Here is an 18,061-nt window from a genome sequence, read left to right as displayed (position 1 = left end):
GTCAAACGTCACAACATTAAATTCCAACGGGACAGTCGGGACAAAATAATTAATAAAAAAATAAAACGCGAGCGAAATCAACAAATTGCAATGTTTTGCACACTTAGAAAATGTTAATTGGTGTTGCTGTTACTGTGCGACGTATTTGTTTGTGTGCTCGTGTAGGCGTATGTGTATGATTTGTTTATGTGAATATGTAAACAAAAGTGAATAAGTGTAAAGTTGAAAGCGTTAAGTGTTAAAGTATCTAATTAATTTAAGTAATAACAAATGAGCACAAGCGATCTAGACTTGGAGTCCTGCGCGCTATTGACCGGCATCACAGTCGAAACTGCCGCTAACGACTCCAACGCTAACGCCCCCGCCTTAGCCCCGCCCACTGTCAGGACACGCACTAAGCAGCGCATCAGTTTAAATTCAAAACGTCGACGCAGCCGCATGTCCCGACGCGCAAATCTCATTGGCATCTGCGGCATTAGCAGTTTGTGCATACTGCTGCTGATTGCCACCACGCAGCGCCGTCCCTCCATTTCCCCCTTCAGCAGCGGCAGCAGCAGCAGCAGCGCTGGAAGTATCGCTGGAAGCAACAGCGCTGCTCTCGCTTCCAATCAACTTCCACGCAGCAGCTACTATGAGCGGCAGCAGCAGCCATCACAAACGGCCGCCACAATTTATAATATGACAGCGACCATAGTGGATGTCCTGGCTGGGCAGCGTGCGCGCATTCTCCAGGAAATGGAAAACTTTGAGTATCCGCGCGGCGGTGCCGAAAAGCTAAATGATATGACACTCGAAACAGCAGGCACACCAGTGCGCAGCATTGTGATCACCACCTGGCGCTCGGGCTCAACGTTTTTGGGTGACATTTTAAACGCAATACCCGGCAATTACTATCACTATGAGCCGCTGTTAGATTTTGGCATTAAACAGGTGCGCGACCAGGAAGAGCAACAGTTCGCTGTACAAAATCTTAAGAATTTGCTCAATTGTGATTATGCCGATATGTCGGACTACTTGGAGTATGGCAAAACTCACACTTATTTATTTGAACATAATCAGCGATTGTGGGAAGTGTGTCGGGAATATCCACGCTTTTGTTGGCGTCCCGCCTTCTTGACGCCCTTCTGCAGCCTTTTTCCCATACAGAGCATGAAGACGGTGCGACTGCGTCTTGCTCAAGCCGAAGAGCTGTTAAAGGATCAAAGGTGAGTTTTTAAAGAAATTTACATATATTTCAAATAAAATTAATCTGCTACTATTTCAATCTGTTCAGTTGCATTGGAAAAGTTTAAATTTCCAGCTGCATTTTCGACTGTTCTTAATGATTTACGCATGGTCACACTTTTTAGATCAAGATATAGGAGAAACAAGTTGATTACTAACATTTATTCCATTATCAAGTTATATTTTGACAATTATCGACACGATTTGAATTGTAAATTAATTATTTTCACAGCATTTTTTACTACGTTCTTCTGGGTTCTAAGAATTCAGCGCATTTGGTCACACTTTTTCGTATTAAGCCAAAATATTAGCTTAAAGTAATAGAAATAAACTCTAAGAGAGAGAGAGAGAGCGAGAGAGTGAGGGCGAGAGAATGACTTAAGTCTGATCGCGTACAAAGAAAGTGAAAGGCGATGCCGCATGCGCAAATTGCGCGAATCCCTCTTTGACACACGTCTTTGCCGCTATTGCTCTTGCTGTTGCTTTTACTACTGCTGTTGTTGTTTTTATTTGCGGTTTCTCTGTGTGCCATCTTGCTCACCCATTCAACTAGTTCGTGTGTTAGTTGTTATTGCTGTTTATTTTCCCCCACATATCAACTTTATCTCTATTTAAATGTGGTTTGACTTCGTTGTTTAGTTGTAGTTGAGGTATATACGAAAATGAGAAAGAAAAGCTTTTTAAGGTTATCTAATTTTTTAAGATTTAGTATACGTACACATAGTTTACATGCAAAATAATTTATGTACAATTTAAGATTTATTATAATCTATCTATCTGTCAGCTAATTTATTTATCTAAACTGAAATTAAGTTAATTAGTTTTGTAAGAAAATCCTTGAGAAATAGCCATTTGGGTTTTCCAAATATGATAGATATTTATATATATAAGTCAATTGGTAATTGACAGAAATTCCGTATGTAAACAAGTCAAGTGGTAATTGACAGAAATTGCGTTTGTATTTGATAGTAATATTGTCAAAGTAACGATAAGAATTTCATTGAGTAATTTATTTATTTCAATCAAGCTTATCGGAGCAATATAATTATGCCACCTGCTTTACTTCTTACCTTCTGATAGGTGAACATTATGTTCTAATAGTTTTTTTTAAATAAAAAAACCTAATTCTTATTAACTGATAATATTCTATATCTAATCAATCAATAAAAATACAAATATATTTTTGCTGTCTGGAAATTTGGAATGGGCAAAAGTTTCCATATGTACATATGTATTTTGTATATATCTTATCGTTATGGTATTTCCTATCAATTTAATGAGCTAATACATCTTAATTCATGAAACCAGTAAATACAAATTTACAATAAATATATTATAAATTATTAAATTTAACACAAAAAAAAGTTTAAAAAAATTAAAAAATTATATAATTTAATTTAGAAAATTTCAAACTACGTTTGAAAGTATTAAAAAAAATATATTTAAACAATTCATTTGAAAAAAGATTATTTTTAAAAATATGAGCATTTAATAATGTTTGTCTTCAAAATGTAATATTTATATATATTAAAATATATAAAGACATATAAGATATTATAAATACCCACTATAAGAAGCTTGACAAAATATAAAAGAAATAAATAAATAAAACTTATCAAAAATATTTTAAAAGTATATTTCCGTTCATTTATCAGATATTACAATAAATTAGTTGAATAACATTTTTTTAAAATCAAAATCAAATATTTTAATATTAAATTATTAAAAAACATAATACAATTTTTCATAAAATGAATTATATTAAACGATTATAATATTAATAGCAGATTCTTCGATGTAAATGTGAAATGTAACTAAACCTTAACTGTGTGTAAATATCCCGTTAGCTATTGATGAAGTGCAGGGCAAATCCTTTGACTAAATAATCTTAAGTAAATTTGTCGCTACTCGTTGTCGATTTGACCGCAAACAAAGTCTCGTTTACATAATTTTCTATTTAAAATCGAAGGCAAACAAAAACTTTGCACAAAATCAATATAATAATGTAGTTGTGTCTATGTGTGTGTGTATTTGTGTGTTTGGGAATTCACTGCAAACAAAGCGATGAGGGGAATGTAAACAGAAACCCAAAACGTATTTGATTGATGTGCTTTCTATTTTTCGACAATTCTATTGCTTTATATACGTAAATACATATATATATATATATCTATCGCTCATACATACGTATATATATTGTATATTGTGGTTTCAGTTACAAGACATTTAGTGGCACTCAAAGGACATTTTGTGGTATATGTTATTGTGTTTGTAAAAGGCATTAAATTTAGACAAGATGTGCTGACACTTGCAGATCCAATGCAAATTGATTGAAATGGGTGAATAGCATGAATCGAATTTGATATTTATATAGAAGTTGAATAAACTTGAATGCCTGATGAGGTTCTTTCCTTTGATAATGATTACTTTTAAAATAAAATGGGAACAAGGGCAATGTAAATGAAATGGGAAATGTGTTCTAGTAGTAGCGTGAAATCATGAATAAATATAGTGTTTTAAAAAATTGTATATGTATATATATATATATAAATCTGTATATTATATCTAGCCAAGTTGTTTGTTTCTGGCTTAAACACAAAAACGCAAAAAAAATAACAGAAAAATGGCTGTTTTTCTTAAGAAACCCTATTCCAGGAATGTGGTATACGTTGCTTTTTCCGGTTACTTCTTATCGATATTTATCGATTCTACTGCTTATGATATATTTGATCATATTTATCTGCTATTATAGATTATTGAAGCGACTACATCAAATCTATATATATTTCTAATTTTTTTTTCTCTACTCTTTGTTCCATAGACACTGAACAGAGTTTTTTTTAGCTGCAGCTGGGCTTGGTTATTATATCATTTGAATAGTCCCTTAGCGGTGTGACTACGGTTGTCTTGACACCTCGCTCGAACAGTTAAGCATTTCACACTGCATATGGCCAAAAGCAATTAGCATACGAAATTAAAGCTTGGTATGTGGCCAAGTCTAGCCGGAAGCTATTGCAAATTCTTCTAACTAAATTAGCTGAGCTTTAAGTGATTTTGTTTTTTCTCTTCTTTTTCTATTTCGTTACACAGACATTTCTGTTTGGCACTCGCCATTCGCGTCATGCACTCAGCTTTCTCGTTCAACTCTTTCTTTAGTTGGGATCTTTCATTGTAGAGAAATCTTAAGAGAGATCTTTTTATAGGTATTCCTTATATGAGATAACTAAGAATCTTTTCTTTATCAAAATTAACTAAATCTAGAGTGATTTTTACATTTACTTCAAAGTTAGGTTTATTCCTTATATAAATATAACATTTTTAGCTGTAGGCAATCTCAAGATTTATAATCTGAATGAGTTATACATAAAGATAAAGTTCTTATTTTTGATATAAATTTATAGCTGGCACAAATTAATTTATGTTGTTTATCAATTTGACTTAGAGATACTACTTATCTTACCTGTCTTAACTTTGCCTTTTATTAAATCATTAATGATATTGCCACATTCAAAAATTTTGCTTTAATTTTATTGATGCTTTATCATACCATTAAGGGTATTGCCAGATTCATTTATTATTTTCAACCTTTTCTTTTGCCTTCTCTCATTCTGCTCTTTGCTTTGCTGCATTCACACACTTTTCACACTCTATTTACGCAGTGTAGCTGAACGGCTTGGAGCACCCGGTCGTTGCCCAGTGAAATGCATCAAAATTCCGGAAGCGTTGGCTTAGATTTATGTTGCGGAGGGCTACACCCGGCCGCCCCGTGCTCCCTCCTTTGATTGCCTCGCCCCAAATTGGGGTCAGTGTAAGGCGTGTGGTTTTTGGGTGACTCACTAAGCGGCCGCTAACTTGGCTGACTTGGTTTCTAATTGACGGCTGGCTCCCTCTCTCTCGCTCTCTTTTCATATGTCTCGCTCTCTCTCGTTCGCTCGTTGGGTGCGCCCGGCACGAATGCTCGGGGGTTCTCTAATCATTAATTGCGTATACGCCGCATTGCACGCTTGCCTTTTAAATAAATGTGCTTAATAGGCATTTTATTTTTATACATTGCATGGGTTTTGTATTTTATTTGATTTCTGTTTTAGTTGTTGTTGTTGTTGTTAGTGTTGGGTTAATGTTAAGTAGTTTGATTAAACAGGCATAATCAAAGCCTGATCAATAAAAATAATTATTTAAGTGTTTCTAAAGGTTAAGCTATTTATAATATTTTTTAATATAATTTCTTTTTAGTATTTTCATTTATTTATATTATATTATAATATATAATATGTATAATGCAGAGAGTATATTATTTTTACAATCTGTGTAGATACAGCGATACTCCCATTGAAGGCGTGGCAAATCAGATATTACTAAAATTATTAGCCCAATAAACAATATTTGAATTTTTTTTATTGTCATTATATACTCACGCCTATTGAAGAAATATATAAAATATGGTGTGACTCGTTCTTTGGTTCGTAGTAAATCGAAAGACTCTTATCTTCCACTCATTTATGCTAAGAGTCCAAATATATTGGCAGCTGGATACGTCTATAGAAAAAAGTATATCCCTCACAGCTTTAAGACTATGATTAGCAAGTTTAGTGGTTAGATCAGTATTGGTTTACTTTACAAATATAATTACTAATTAAGGGCTAAGCCAATTAAATAAATTAAGCCATTTCTCTTTTCTTTACAAACAGAAGTTTAAAAAAAAATAAAAAATAGTTAAATAAATTGAAAAAAATACTAATACTCCAATATTATTATTTTTTTTTAAATTTACTTAAATTACTTTTTTATTTTCTCTATTCTCATATATAGTTCTGTCCATAATGTTGTTTATTTCATTAGAAAGATCTCACTATATTTTAAATACTTCATAGGACATTTTACAACGTACTTTTATAGTCCATTCTATAAATATTCCCACATTCAAATTTTTTTTATTTATTTTTATTTTTATTCTCATATAAAAAAATCTTTTTTGTGGCTTTTAACTTTGAGTCGCATCTGACAGCGAGTAGATAAAATGTTGTGAAAATTGAAAGCGCCCACAGCTTTTGGGGCCAGAACGAGCTGCAGCTGTTGCTGTAGCTTTAGCTGAAATAGCCCGAAAAAACCGCAACCGCAAAGAGTTTTTGGCTTAAGTCTCTCATTTAGTTGGCTTATAATAAGCAAAGTGGCCATTAAATGAGGGCCAAAAAATAAAAACTTTTGTAAGCTGCGCTTAAAGCGGGCCAGAGAGGCAGACGGAGAGCCAGTTAAACAGAAAGACAGATAGATAACAATAAGAGAAGCAGTAGTTGTCGCATTATGCTGCAGATCCCATTCAAACAAACTTTTTGAGTTTTCAGTTTTGATCAAAATAAAAAAAAACCAAGATTGCCTATCTATGAGATACCCTGCAGACTGCAGACTGAGATAACATACATCAGTTAGGAAAAAACCAAAGAGAAAATATCGACTGAAAAAGATATTTAAAAGCTATGATAGATTGATATTAAATTGTTATACAAGAGAAAACATATTACAAATCTCAAATCTCTTTTTAAGTTTGTGTGATTGGCGCTACAGGCAAAGGCTTAGACATAATTTAATTGAGTTTATAGAATTTATGGCAGCAGCCACGCCTCCTTTTACCTATTATACACATTTGTCTAAAGCCTATATACCTTTCTTCCATTGTCTACGCATTGAGGGTATAAGAAACCCGTTCTAACTAGCTTATTGCACAATAGACCTCATTCTTTGACATGGCTGACATTTAGCTTTGCGCTATGAACTCTTGACTCTCCCTCACTCTCGCGCCCTCTCTTTCTCTAGCGCTCTTAATGCGTGACAGTTTTGACAGAGCTAAAAGGGAGAGATCGGCACAGAGTTCACTGAACGTTCAACTGGCTCAACTGCGCCGTCATTGAAGAGAAGGAACAAAAAAACACGATAAAGCGCGGGTGTCTAGCATACAAAAAGGCCTATGAAAATCTATTAAACTATTGCTGCTTAACGAATACTAAATACTCTTACCACATATATATATAATGTATAAAAGTTAAGCAAATTCGATTTTTATGAAAATGGCTTTTAAGACGAATTCGAATTTAATAGAGCAACTTTTGCTAGTTATTTATAGTTTTCTGATTTCTATTCATTGCTGATTTGACTTGTTTGATTAGAAAACTGAAGACTCTCTATCATTAGGGTATGCACTGCGCATTTTGCATTTGAAAACGAGTTTCAAACAGCGAGGCAAGCTAAACTTTTTGGTACGTGTTGTATTTTTTTTATTTTTGTAGTTTTTTTTTCAACTCTACAACTTAAATGGGTGAAAAGCGTTAATAAAAATTGTTGGCAGCGCTGCAATTGCCAAAAGCTTGAAGACCAGGTCGTAACCGAAAACCGCTGTAGCAGACGCAGTCGCCGTCGCCGTCGCAGTCGCAGTCGCGGTCGCCGCTACAGTCGCAGTCTGCCTCTGCCAGCTGGGCGTCTATGACAAACTACAGCAGACAGTGAAAGTGATTGATATTTGTTTTTTACTTTTTGCTGTACTACAAAGTTTCGCTTTTTTTATATTATTTCTAATTTCTAATCTAAGTTTGCTTTTGCTGCTGATTTTTATTTTTATTTATTTTGAAGCCAGTTAATTGGGCGCTGTAGCCTTGCCAAGCCGAGCCAGCTATACGCCGACTCTTCAACCGGTTTTCAGAATATCTATGCACATCCATAAATACTTGTTGATGTATTTCTTTTTTTTTCTATATATATTTGTTGAGCCATTGCATGACTAAATGATTATTGATATTTATTTTTTATCGTCGTTTTGTGTAGAATTCATTAGGTTACTTTGCAGCGCCTCAATTCGCCATATTCGAGAATTAAAGACTTGAGAGGCTTTAAAATCGCTTATATAAATATATTATATGGACTTATTTGTTGTTGAAATATTTTGTTAAGTTTTACAATTTTTTTGAGCTCTTTGAGTATTCATTATAATTTCAGATATTCATTTAAATAAGTAAATATATAATTACTATTAAAAGTATTAAAACATACAAAAATAATTATTCAAATACAATTTAAATAAAAATATATAAATATAATTTTATATCAATAAATAATGATTGGAATACTAAAATCTCTGTAATGAGGCTACTCTGTATTTAGATTCAGATCCAGTAAGTTTAGTGTATATATACTGTACCGTCCAATTCTCAATGTAGCTATACAGTTTTCTAGGGTATATTCCAAATAGTAATTATCTTCGCTTGAATCTGTGTAAAAAAAATAAATAAAAAGAATCGCCTTTTTTTGCAAGTTCTGTTAAAAGTTTTGACACCGCGCAGCCTCATTAACTAATGTGCCAAATGTTGGCATTACCACACACACAACACAGTGTTTATTTTTAAAATGCTGACAGGCAACTAAAAGACAAAAAGAAGCTAAAAAAATAAAAGAAGATAAAGATAAAGATACTTAATACCTGATGCTTGGTTTAGAATGCAAAAAAAGTATCTTTTGGGCTCTTTGTTCTGTGCTGTGGAGAGCTGTAAGTCACCGCAACACGGCTGACAGCCTTGAGAGTAGTTATGTTACTTCTTCAGTTATTTTTTACCATTTTGTTTTATATTTCCACGTAGATTCTGTACAATTACCAAGCAGAATTTATTGTTGACGGGTCGCGTTGTAAATTTTTAAGTAGCCATCGCCTAATGTGATTTCTCCAACTGCAACGCGCGCAGCTTTATGTCATTCTGTGTTTGGGTTTTGTTGCTTGTTGTTGATGTTTGTTGTTTGTTGTTTGTTGTTGTTGTTCTTAGTCAGTGGCTTCATCGTTCATCAATTTGGTATGCGTTTCGTTGCTTGGAGGAGCTCAGTCGGCCGTTGGATTTTAGGGGCGTGGAGCTGGAACTGCAGGCTGCCTTACTGGAGACTTAACAAAAATTTTTCAACTGCGAGTATTCCAGAGCGAGTATTAAAAAGTCGACTGCAACCTTTTTACTTTTTACTTTTCTTTTCTTTGCTATATTTTTTGGGTTGGCTCAGCTAGTAGTTGCAGCAGCTGACTCAATCATTTGATTGATGGCCTCTTAGAGTGCTACTAAATCATTGCAATTTTCACACGCCGCGCTATAAATTGACTGAACGAACGATGATTAGTTATGATTAGTTAGCTGTACTTTGTTAGCGCTTCAATGAGCAGCCGTTGCGAACTTTGGGCATATTATTAAAATTGGCAAAAGACCCTCCGGGCATTCTGAAAGTTGCAACCGTTAGACGCTTGGCCTGCTAATGGCAAAAATTATTAAGTAAATTTAATTGAATGAAACTTTAATGCGTTTTTGTTCTAGAAAATGCTAAAGTTAGAATCTAACAGCTAATTTACTTCGCAAAATTTGGCAAATGACCGAACGCTATATGTGTCACAGTATTAATAATATGTGAGATTGTTCTAGTCGGGAGTGCTCGACTAGACCGATACCCCGAAGACTGCACTGGTCCCTATTGGTCTCGGGAAATGCTATAAATATTGTTATAATGCTTTTTAGATCGTGAACAACTAATTTGCAATTGCTAACATCTGATTGGAAGCTTTTAAATGGACTTTAAAATATTCTGATTTCTCTAATAATATAATCATAATTTAATATATTTGATATAAATATTTTGTATTTTTATATAATAATAAACTTATTTATATTAAGCAAAAATAAATTTTGTTATATTTATTTGAAATTTGTATTCATTTTAAGTCAATTTAAATTCTCTCACAGACTTAACATGATTTAAGACTACAAAGTGCTCAGCAGAAATGTTCGCACTCAATTTTAATTAGATTTTATTTTGCTGCTGACGGTACAAAGTGCTAATAAGGTTTTATTTTGTATTTCTTTTCTTTAAATAGAAGCAACAAGAGATAAATTCGCTTTTTTCCATTTCTATATTTTCGTTTCTTTTTCTTTCTATTTTTGCTGTTGTCTATTTTGGGAAAATGCAACCCAACTTGGCTCAGCTGCCTTTGATTTATGTGTGCAGCGAAAGAGAAAGAGATTGAGAGGGAGAGAGAGAAAGGAAAAGTGTGGAAAATTATACAGCTAAAGCCGGAGTTAGCTACTTGCAGTAAAGTAAAAGTATTTTATTTTTTTTCATTTATTTTTATTTTTATTTTGCTTTGACTTTGCAATTTCTATTACTTTTTTTTTTTTTGCTTTTAATTGCATAGAATCATCAACGCATCGTCGTAGAAAGTCTTTCAGTTCAGTGGAAATTCGACGGGAAAATTAACAACAACTGGCAGTTGCCAATGTCATTGCGGGTTTTTCTTTTGCTATCCATGCGAATTTCACAGCGCGTAAAAAATGAAACCGGAACTCTTTAAAACAGCTCGTGAACATAGTGTATTGTTTTGAAGTCGGTTTTATCTTTTTATTTGTGGGAAAGTTTTGATTTTTTCTGTACTCCAAGAGCTTCCGTTTAAATGTTGTTTATGGGCCATCAAATGCGTCTGTTTAGCTTGGCACAGTTTAGGGCTCCGTTGATCGTTCGCTATCTGCTTAGATATGGGTACTTAGCTGGCGCAGTGTTTGCTCTGATAAGATTTAGTTGTATGCTACAGTAAAACTCTATTTGAATGATAACACATGCTGCTTTGCTTCGAGTTTGTTACATAAGTCTTGCCAAACCGGATCAACAAGCAAATAATCTCGGTAGAGTTTATATGAAATAGAACCTGTAATCAGCGCCGACTCAAGTCAAGACAACTATTTGAGAGGAGAATCTGTTTCTTTTCTAATTAGCATCAGAAAACAAATGAATTTGTGAGAACTAGTTCAGTTGAACTAGATTATTACATATTCACAATATTTAAATTGAAATGCGGCCAACTAAGATATTTAATTAGCTTTTCAACAGCATATATATTTATATATAACGCCCTAGTTAACATATAAAATTAGTTTACTTATAGGATGTTCTCTCTTATATATGTATATACTGATAATACTTTTAATATATGTATGTATATGTATTGTATCTTCAAAAAACTTTGTTAGAATATTTTTATATTTTATCATATATATATATATATATATATATATATATATATATATATATATATATATATATATATATAAATACGATAACATACAAATAAAAAAACTGTGTTTTTTTCTTTCAAAACGAAACTTATGATTATTCCTATAGCTATTTATGAAGGCTATTGTTCAGCATGCACAACAAGAATCCCTAACAGAAATGCTTCAGCGATAAATAAAATATTTTTGTAGTTGCTCCATCCAAATTGAATCTGTAGCTAAATGATTAATGTATATATATATATTTTTTTTGAGCAAGCAGTTAAACATTTTCTATTGAGTTTATCTCTGCTCTTGATATGTCGCATTGGCTGTTAATGCACATAAGGCACATAAGCTAAGTTTTATAATATTTTGCAGCTGTTCGTGGCCTTTGTTGGCCTGTCCGAAATTATCAGCAGCTTGACGTCAGAGTTGTCGAAAACCGTAAACAGAGTCCAATATATATATGTCGAAGATGGCTGTGATTCTGATACATCTCCGGTAGGCATTTCAGACTCCGTTTGACTTTCTAATATATTTTTTTGTATAATGCCGAAATAATAAATAATATATAAAAAGTGGTGTGAAGTATAAAATGTAAATAATGTTATTTATGAAATATATTGAATATATGATTATAATATTTTATTTATATAATATATAAAATATATATGAATATAATAATAATAAAATAATATAATCTAGAAGAGCATTTGAAGGGCATTCTAGACTTCGACAAGATGTCGCCACTTATCGAGATTATGTTTGATTTGATCTATACCTATATTTGTATGATATAAATTGCCTTTTAACTACTTTACATTAAAAGTAAAGCCATATTCCCAGCTACGTATGAAGATACGTGCCATAGCTAGATGGATATAAACCTAAATCATTTCAGTTAAAGAACATTTCCCTTAACTAAAAATAAAAGTAAATAAATCTTATCAAAGTACACTGTGGGTAGGCCCTTCAATTACCTGTTTTACCTGTAAATAAGAGCCTGTCAATTGAATCACATAGATTTATGATCTTCAACCAGTTATTGTAGCATTAATCAAAATGCCAAACATTCTGCATTCGAGCACTTTCGTTGTGCTTGCATTGTGTTCAATTATATCATTTGGTTTATGGCCAAAACATTGTGGCCATAAATCTTGTAAGTGCAATAATTCTCTATCTATGCATACCATTTCATTCCATGCCATTCCATTCCGTTCCAATTCAATCTGCTTCGGGAGCGAGCAATTGGCTTGAAGGCAAACAAAATTTTTGTTATGCAATCAAAGCACTTGACTGACTGTGCCCTGGCTCGAATAGCTCACTTATGTAAGTGCATCTCTCCCCATGATTGAGGCGGGGTGGGTGGAATATGTCTTAACAGATGGCGTCACGCCCATACGACAACTATTTGATTTTGCTGCAAGGATCATTTAAAAGAAAATGGCTGCAAAGTTCCTTCCACCAGCTGCACACACACACGAGACACATGCATAAATAAATGGCCACAGACTTGACTCAAATATTCCAACATAGAGAGTGGGAGGGTGTGAGGTTGTACTTCCGACAAAGCTAGTGGGGAGAAAGAAAGAGAGAGAGAAGGAGGGAGCACCCCTACTACATACAGACCCAAAATGAACTTTAGTTATAGCCACGGGACCAGAACTAAAAACTTCTCGATGTGGGGCAAAAACTGAAGACAGGAAATTTGCTCGCGTTGCAAATGCTGCTACGAAAACACGAAAAACAAAAAACAAGAAAGAAACGTAAAATGAAAATCGCTTAGCGTAAATGTAACGGAAATATGGTGGGAGGCAGCGCAGAGCTCATGGCGTCGAGCATAGAGCAGAGAGCACGATAGAATTAAAATTTTATAAAGTTGCCAAGTTTACAAATATTACGTATACGTTGCGTAGCTAAAAGTATTTTTTTTTGTAAATTATGCACAGCTGCTTAAATTATTATTTGCAACTATCTGTGAGCGGAAAAATATGCAGGCATTTAAATGTCTTTCCTGCTGTGGTTTAAATGTGTCAAAAAATAAAAAAAATAAATATGATTAAATTCTATTATAATACGTTTATTTTGGAGGTTATAGTGTGAGTAATTTCATTTTAGATTGTCGCGAAGTGAAGGTCGAGCTTGAGCTTTGAGCGCTGAGCCAGGCCTCTTATAAAAATATATTTTTATACATTATTTTAATATATATATTGATTGGAATTTATAATTAGAACTTGTCTAGCTCAAGTATGGCCAGTGTCTGAGGCAATAAATTCAGTAATTATCAATTAGACTATATTTTATTGTATGTTTTTTAATTTTAAATAAAAAATATATGTTTATAAATAATACTAAATTAATATTATTTATTTAGAAATTAAAAAAAATATTGAATTTAATGCAATAAAACTTAAAATAAAATATAATAAAATATAATTTAGTATTTGGTGTCAAATGTTTAATTCCAAGTAACTTTTTAAGACATTAACTAGAATTCAAATTACATTTTTATTTATTATGTTATGTTTATATAATAATATACATTTTTAATACAATTGAAAAATTAATTATAATAAAATGCAATTTAGTATTTAGCATCTCTTCTTAATGCCCAATTTCCAGAAACGTTTCATGTCTTCTACTTATCAGTCACTTATAATATTTGTGTATTTTTAGGTCTTTGTACATAGATTAACATTGATGTGCTAGAGCTTACCTCTTACTTTTTTATGGCCATTCACCTAAGCGCAGACACTTATCGCTGATTGCGATTAATTTTGCTCGGGCCAACTAACTGAAAAATAGTAGAAAATAATGCCAAGAGGCTGGCTGGCTGACTGCAAAACAGAATTAACAGCAAGGCACAAACATTTCTGGCCCTGACAGCTTTGGCTATCATTAGCACAAGGTTGATTGTAGCCCACATCCCTAGCCGCTGGCTCCCTGCCCCTGCCCCCGTCCGCTACTCAGTCGCTGTTAACCACTGTAATCTGCTCGAGTGGCTGCACTATTTTTACCGCTGCGGCTGCTGCTGCCAGCTGAGATATTAGCCTAATTTATGCGCGAAAGTTTTTGGATAGGGCCGTCTACAGTCGAATGCCTAAGCAATTTGCGTCATGACTGTTAATGATTGAGTGCCATGTTGTGCAGTGTTGGTCGACTGCCTGCCTGGCTGGTTGGCTGGTTGTCTGGTTGCCTCTAACTGCAGCGCATTATAAATTGTTTCAAGTCATGACACGCATTTTTTGGGCTACCTTCTCAGCATTGAATTGCATTCGCTGGACTTTCTCTTTTGCACTGACAAAACTTCACTCTAACTCCGACACCAAACTCCAAACTCTGACTGTAAACTTTAACTCTAGCGTTAACTTTAACTCAATTGTTTGACGCTGTCTTGGCTCATTAATTTCATTCACACGTTACTCTGGCGTCTGCTCGAATTCTAAGCGCTTTGTGTTAATCACAATTTAGCCCCTAACTGGGTTATACTTACATTGCAGCGCTCTGCTACACTTGAAGAAATTATATTTCAAGTTCTTAAAATAGTACGTGATTTTTTTATAATTATATAAACATATTATATAAACATTTTTATATATGAAATTCATGTTACAATTGCTAAAAAATTTGAACTCTTGGAATTGGTTGTTTTTATTAAGAATATGTAAAATAAAATGCTTTAATAAGTGAAGACTTTATAAAAAGGTTTTTGCATTTTTTTTAGTATGAAAATAAAAATAAAACAATTAACAATTAATTTAATTGTTTTAAAAAAGATTTTTGAGTAGAGTTTATATTGTTAAAAGCAAAAAATTAATAACAAATAAATACATTTCTTAAAATAAATATAAACCTTAATTTCATATAAATTTTGTGTGAAAAGAAGAGCTTCAGGTAAATGTTTATTGAAAGTTAAACTCACCAGGAGCAATGTATCCGAGTACATTATTTGTCTAGAGTTGCTCGCTTTAAGTGCTAACTGTCATTACAATTTCTAACAATTATAATTAATTACAAATAAAGTATCTAAACAAAGTGAAATATTTATGGAATATTTCCTCGAAACATTATTTAATGCAAATGGATACTTGCAAGAGAGTTTTAAATGTCTAAACAATTGTAAAGCAATAAAATACATACGAATTTTCTGTTCAGGCAAAATGATTTTTATATAATTCTAAAAGTATTTTACCCAAAATTTCATATCAAATTCAATATACAAAAATATGTCTCTTGGTTAAACTTCTTTTAACAGCATTTAAATTTCATTCACAAGTTCGTTATATTTCTGAGTGCATTTACTTCTAACATTAGACAGTTGCCATGTGAAAACTTCTAGCTTGGCTTTGTTTTAATTTTTCCAACTTTGCGGTGTGTGGTCTTTGAGTTCACGTTTGTTATTGTTGTTGTCGTTGTTGTTGCTTCCGTCGTTATTAACTTAAAACATTGTCATGTCGCGCTCGTTTTTCTGTACTAATTTTTGCGCTCTTGCCTTTTTTTTATTTTTTTTAGCACTCATTGTGTATCCGCTTACAGACAAAAGAGTGCAAAAAAAATACATTAGAAAACTTCCGTTGTAACGGCCACAGTTATTTTTATGCCCATCGCAGTGGTTGTTGTTGGTATTTTGCATATGGCATAAACGAGAAATAAAAAAATAAATACGGGGAGTCACCTGCTTGATGGGCCAGTTGCTGGTCGTTACCAGGAATCCACCTGCTGTGTCTACTATTTTTCTTGTTTCTTTTTGCATTTTTCTTTTTCTTTTTCATCTGCCGCTGGCACAGAAGACTCTGTCGACATTTTCCTTAACAAAGCAATTGTTAATTTAATAATGAAAAGGTACAACAAAAAAGGAACAGAAAATTGCAACAGTCACAACTTCCTTTGGGTTAAGCGGAAAGAGGAACTTTGAACTGCCCCACAGTCTGAGTCTGGTAAATGTTTATATTTTTTGTTTTGTCAAGTTGTTCCACTTTTTAGAGAAAATGATATGTCATCGAAAAGCTATTAGAACAAGGAGGAAATGAGGAAATGACAATTTACATTTAGTTTTTAGCTTTAAAGTTTTGTAAGCCTTGTAAGCCTTACAAAAAAATTAACAATTTATTTATTGCATACTAATTAAGGTTAGTTTAATTTTGTTAAGTTGAAGTCTTTAACAAAAATTTAAATTGAAAATATATTTTTGATGCACATGAAATTATTTTTTTTTTAAATAAATGTTATTATATAGATGTTAACTATTTGAATATATTTTCAAGAATTTGTTTTGCAAAAGAAAATTTATAAATTAAAATTGTTTACTTACCTACTTGAAGTCAAGTAAGTCTTGACTCAAAACTACCTCAACTGGAATTTCGTAACACGTCTTTGGCAATCTTTAGGCGACCTGCTGGAATTTGTTGTTCCTCCGCCAAATCTTTGTCTCAATCTGTCGCTATGCTCGACCTTACCCAACTTACGATTTGTTACTAGAACAGCAACAACTTGGTGGTGGGAAACAAATTGATTTTTCTGTTTGGCGGACAAAGCAGATTGCGAACATTTAACCTTGGTTACCTGAGTTGCTTTTTCTTCGCCTGATTCCTACCGTCAGCTCCAGAAAGAAAAGAAACCGAAAGTGGAAATGAAGCGCACAAAAATATATATATATTTATATGTATATCCATTACGATTGTCAACAATGTCAGTTAGCAATATATTGTTATGAAATGATATACAAAACTGCCTTTGTATACACTGTTGGAAGTGGAGATGAAGAGTGGATTGATTTTGTAGATGTTGTAGAGAGATTTTTAACGGTTGCGCATGGTTGGAGTGTGTGTAGGTCTTATACGTACTATATAAATGTAATATATATAAAAATATATATATTTGTTAATGCTATATAATATGATAATAATACTCTATATATAAATCATTTTATACTAATTTAAAGACTTAGATTAATGTTAAGGTCTGGAGAGTTGCGACTCTGGTGTTTTTTAGAGTTTTAAACTTACCAGTCTATAAGCCAAGCAGACACACTTAGCCACATTTGATGAGTATATATATCGTATAGACCATTGAATAGTTTGTTAAGCTCGACTACAGTTTTGCTATTTGTATTGTTTCTTTTTGTGCAATGCCCATGGCATTTGCTCTTTCTGCCGCTCTTAATCTAGCTCTCTTCTACTCTCTCATAGCAAAATTATCCTTCCTTTGAGGTTGGCCCAAAGCCAACCGAAAACAAAATTGTTCCTGCTCGTTATGTGAAAAATGTCAACGCGTTTTGTTACTTTTGGTACTTGCTCCACGTTTGCCGGACTCGTGGCGCACAAATACACGCTCAGCCGTACTTGAATTTATTTTATATTTTTTCGTTTTACTTTTCTTTTTGGTTTTTGTGTTCTATCTTTTTTGCTACTTTAACAGCTTTGCCCAAATTCCGAGCATGCATGCATATTTCATTTGGCATTTGCGTTTCATTTTTTCCCTCTCTTTTTTTGCCCATTTGCGAACACGCAAAGCTCACCGAGGCTAAAGAATAGGTGGCGCCAGTACACAGTTGCCACAACAACTAAATGTATTTAGGACATGTGTGTGTGTGTTAAAGTATTAGCTGTGCGTACCTGGAATTCATCTGTCGATCGCACGTGCTTAGTTAAGTTAAGAGCAGTTGACACTTGCGTAGGTTTTTTTACATATTTACTTAAATTAAATTTGATCAAGTTATTTATGGAATTTTATATAAATTTTATAATATTCATTTTATAATATTCATCATTTATTTATTT

The 18,061-nt window shown here is 33.1% G+C and overlaps 1 protein-coding gene across 4 annotated transcripts in view; it reads left to right on the top strand.

The window, feature by feature from the left end:
* The window catches only part of LOC111596281 (carbohydrate sulfotransferase 4), a 45,742-nt gene continuing 27,681 nt past the window's right edge, over window positions 1-18,061 (top strand). For 3 of the 4 annotated variants that reach the window (XM_023310428.2, XM_023310431.2, XM_023310430.2), the window contains exon 1: window positions 1-1,205. In XM_023310428.2, the coding sequence (XP_023166196.1) occupies window positions 271-1,205 (935 nt within the window). In that variant the 5' untranslated portion in view covers window positions 1-270. Of the gene's footprint in view, window positions 1,206-1,265; window positions 1,388-18,061 lie in introns of those variants that run through there. The other variant, XM_030224677.1, reaches the window with a different exon arrangement.

This window comes from Drosophila hydei, unplaced genomic scaffold, assembly GCF_003285905.1.
Source record: "Drosophila hydei strain 15085-1641.00,03,60 unplaced genomic scaffold, DhydRS2 tig00008116-arrow-pilon, whole genome shotgun sequence".
NCBI classification, from domain to species: Eukaryota; Metazoa; Arthropoda; class Insecta; order Diptera; family Drosophilidae; genus Drosophila; species Drosophila hydei.
The sequence above is the reverse complement of the archived record's forward strand: the minus strand, read 5'-3'. Positions and strand labels throughout refer to the sequence as shown.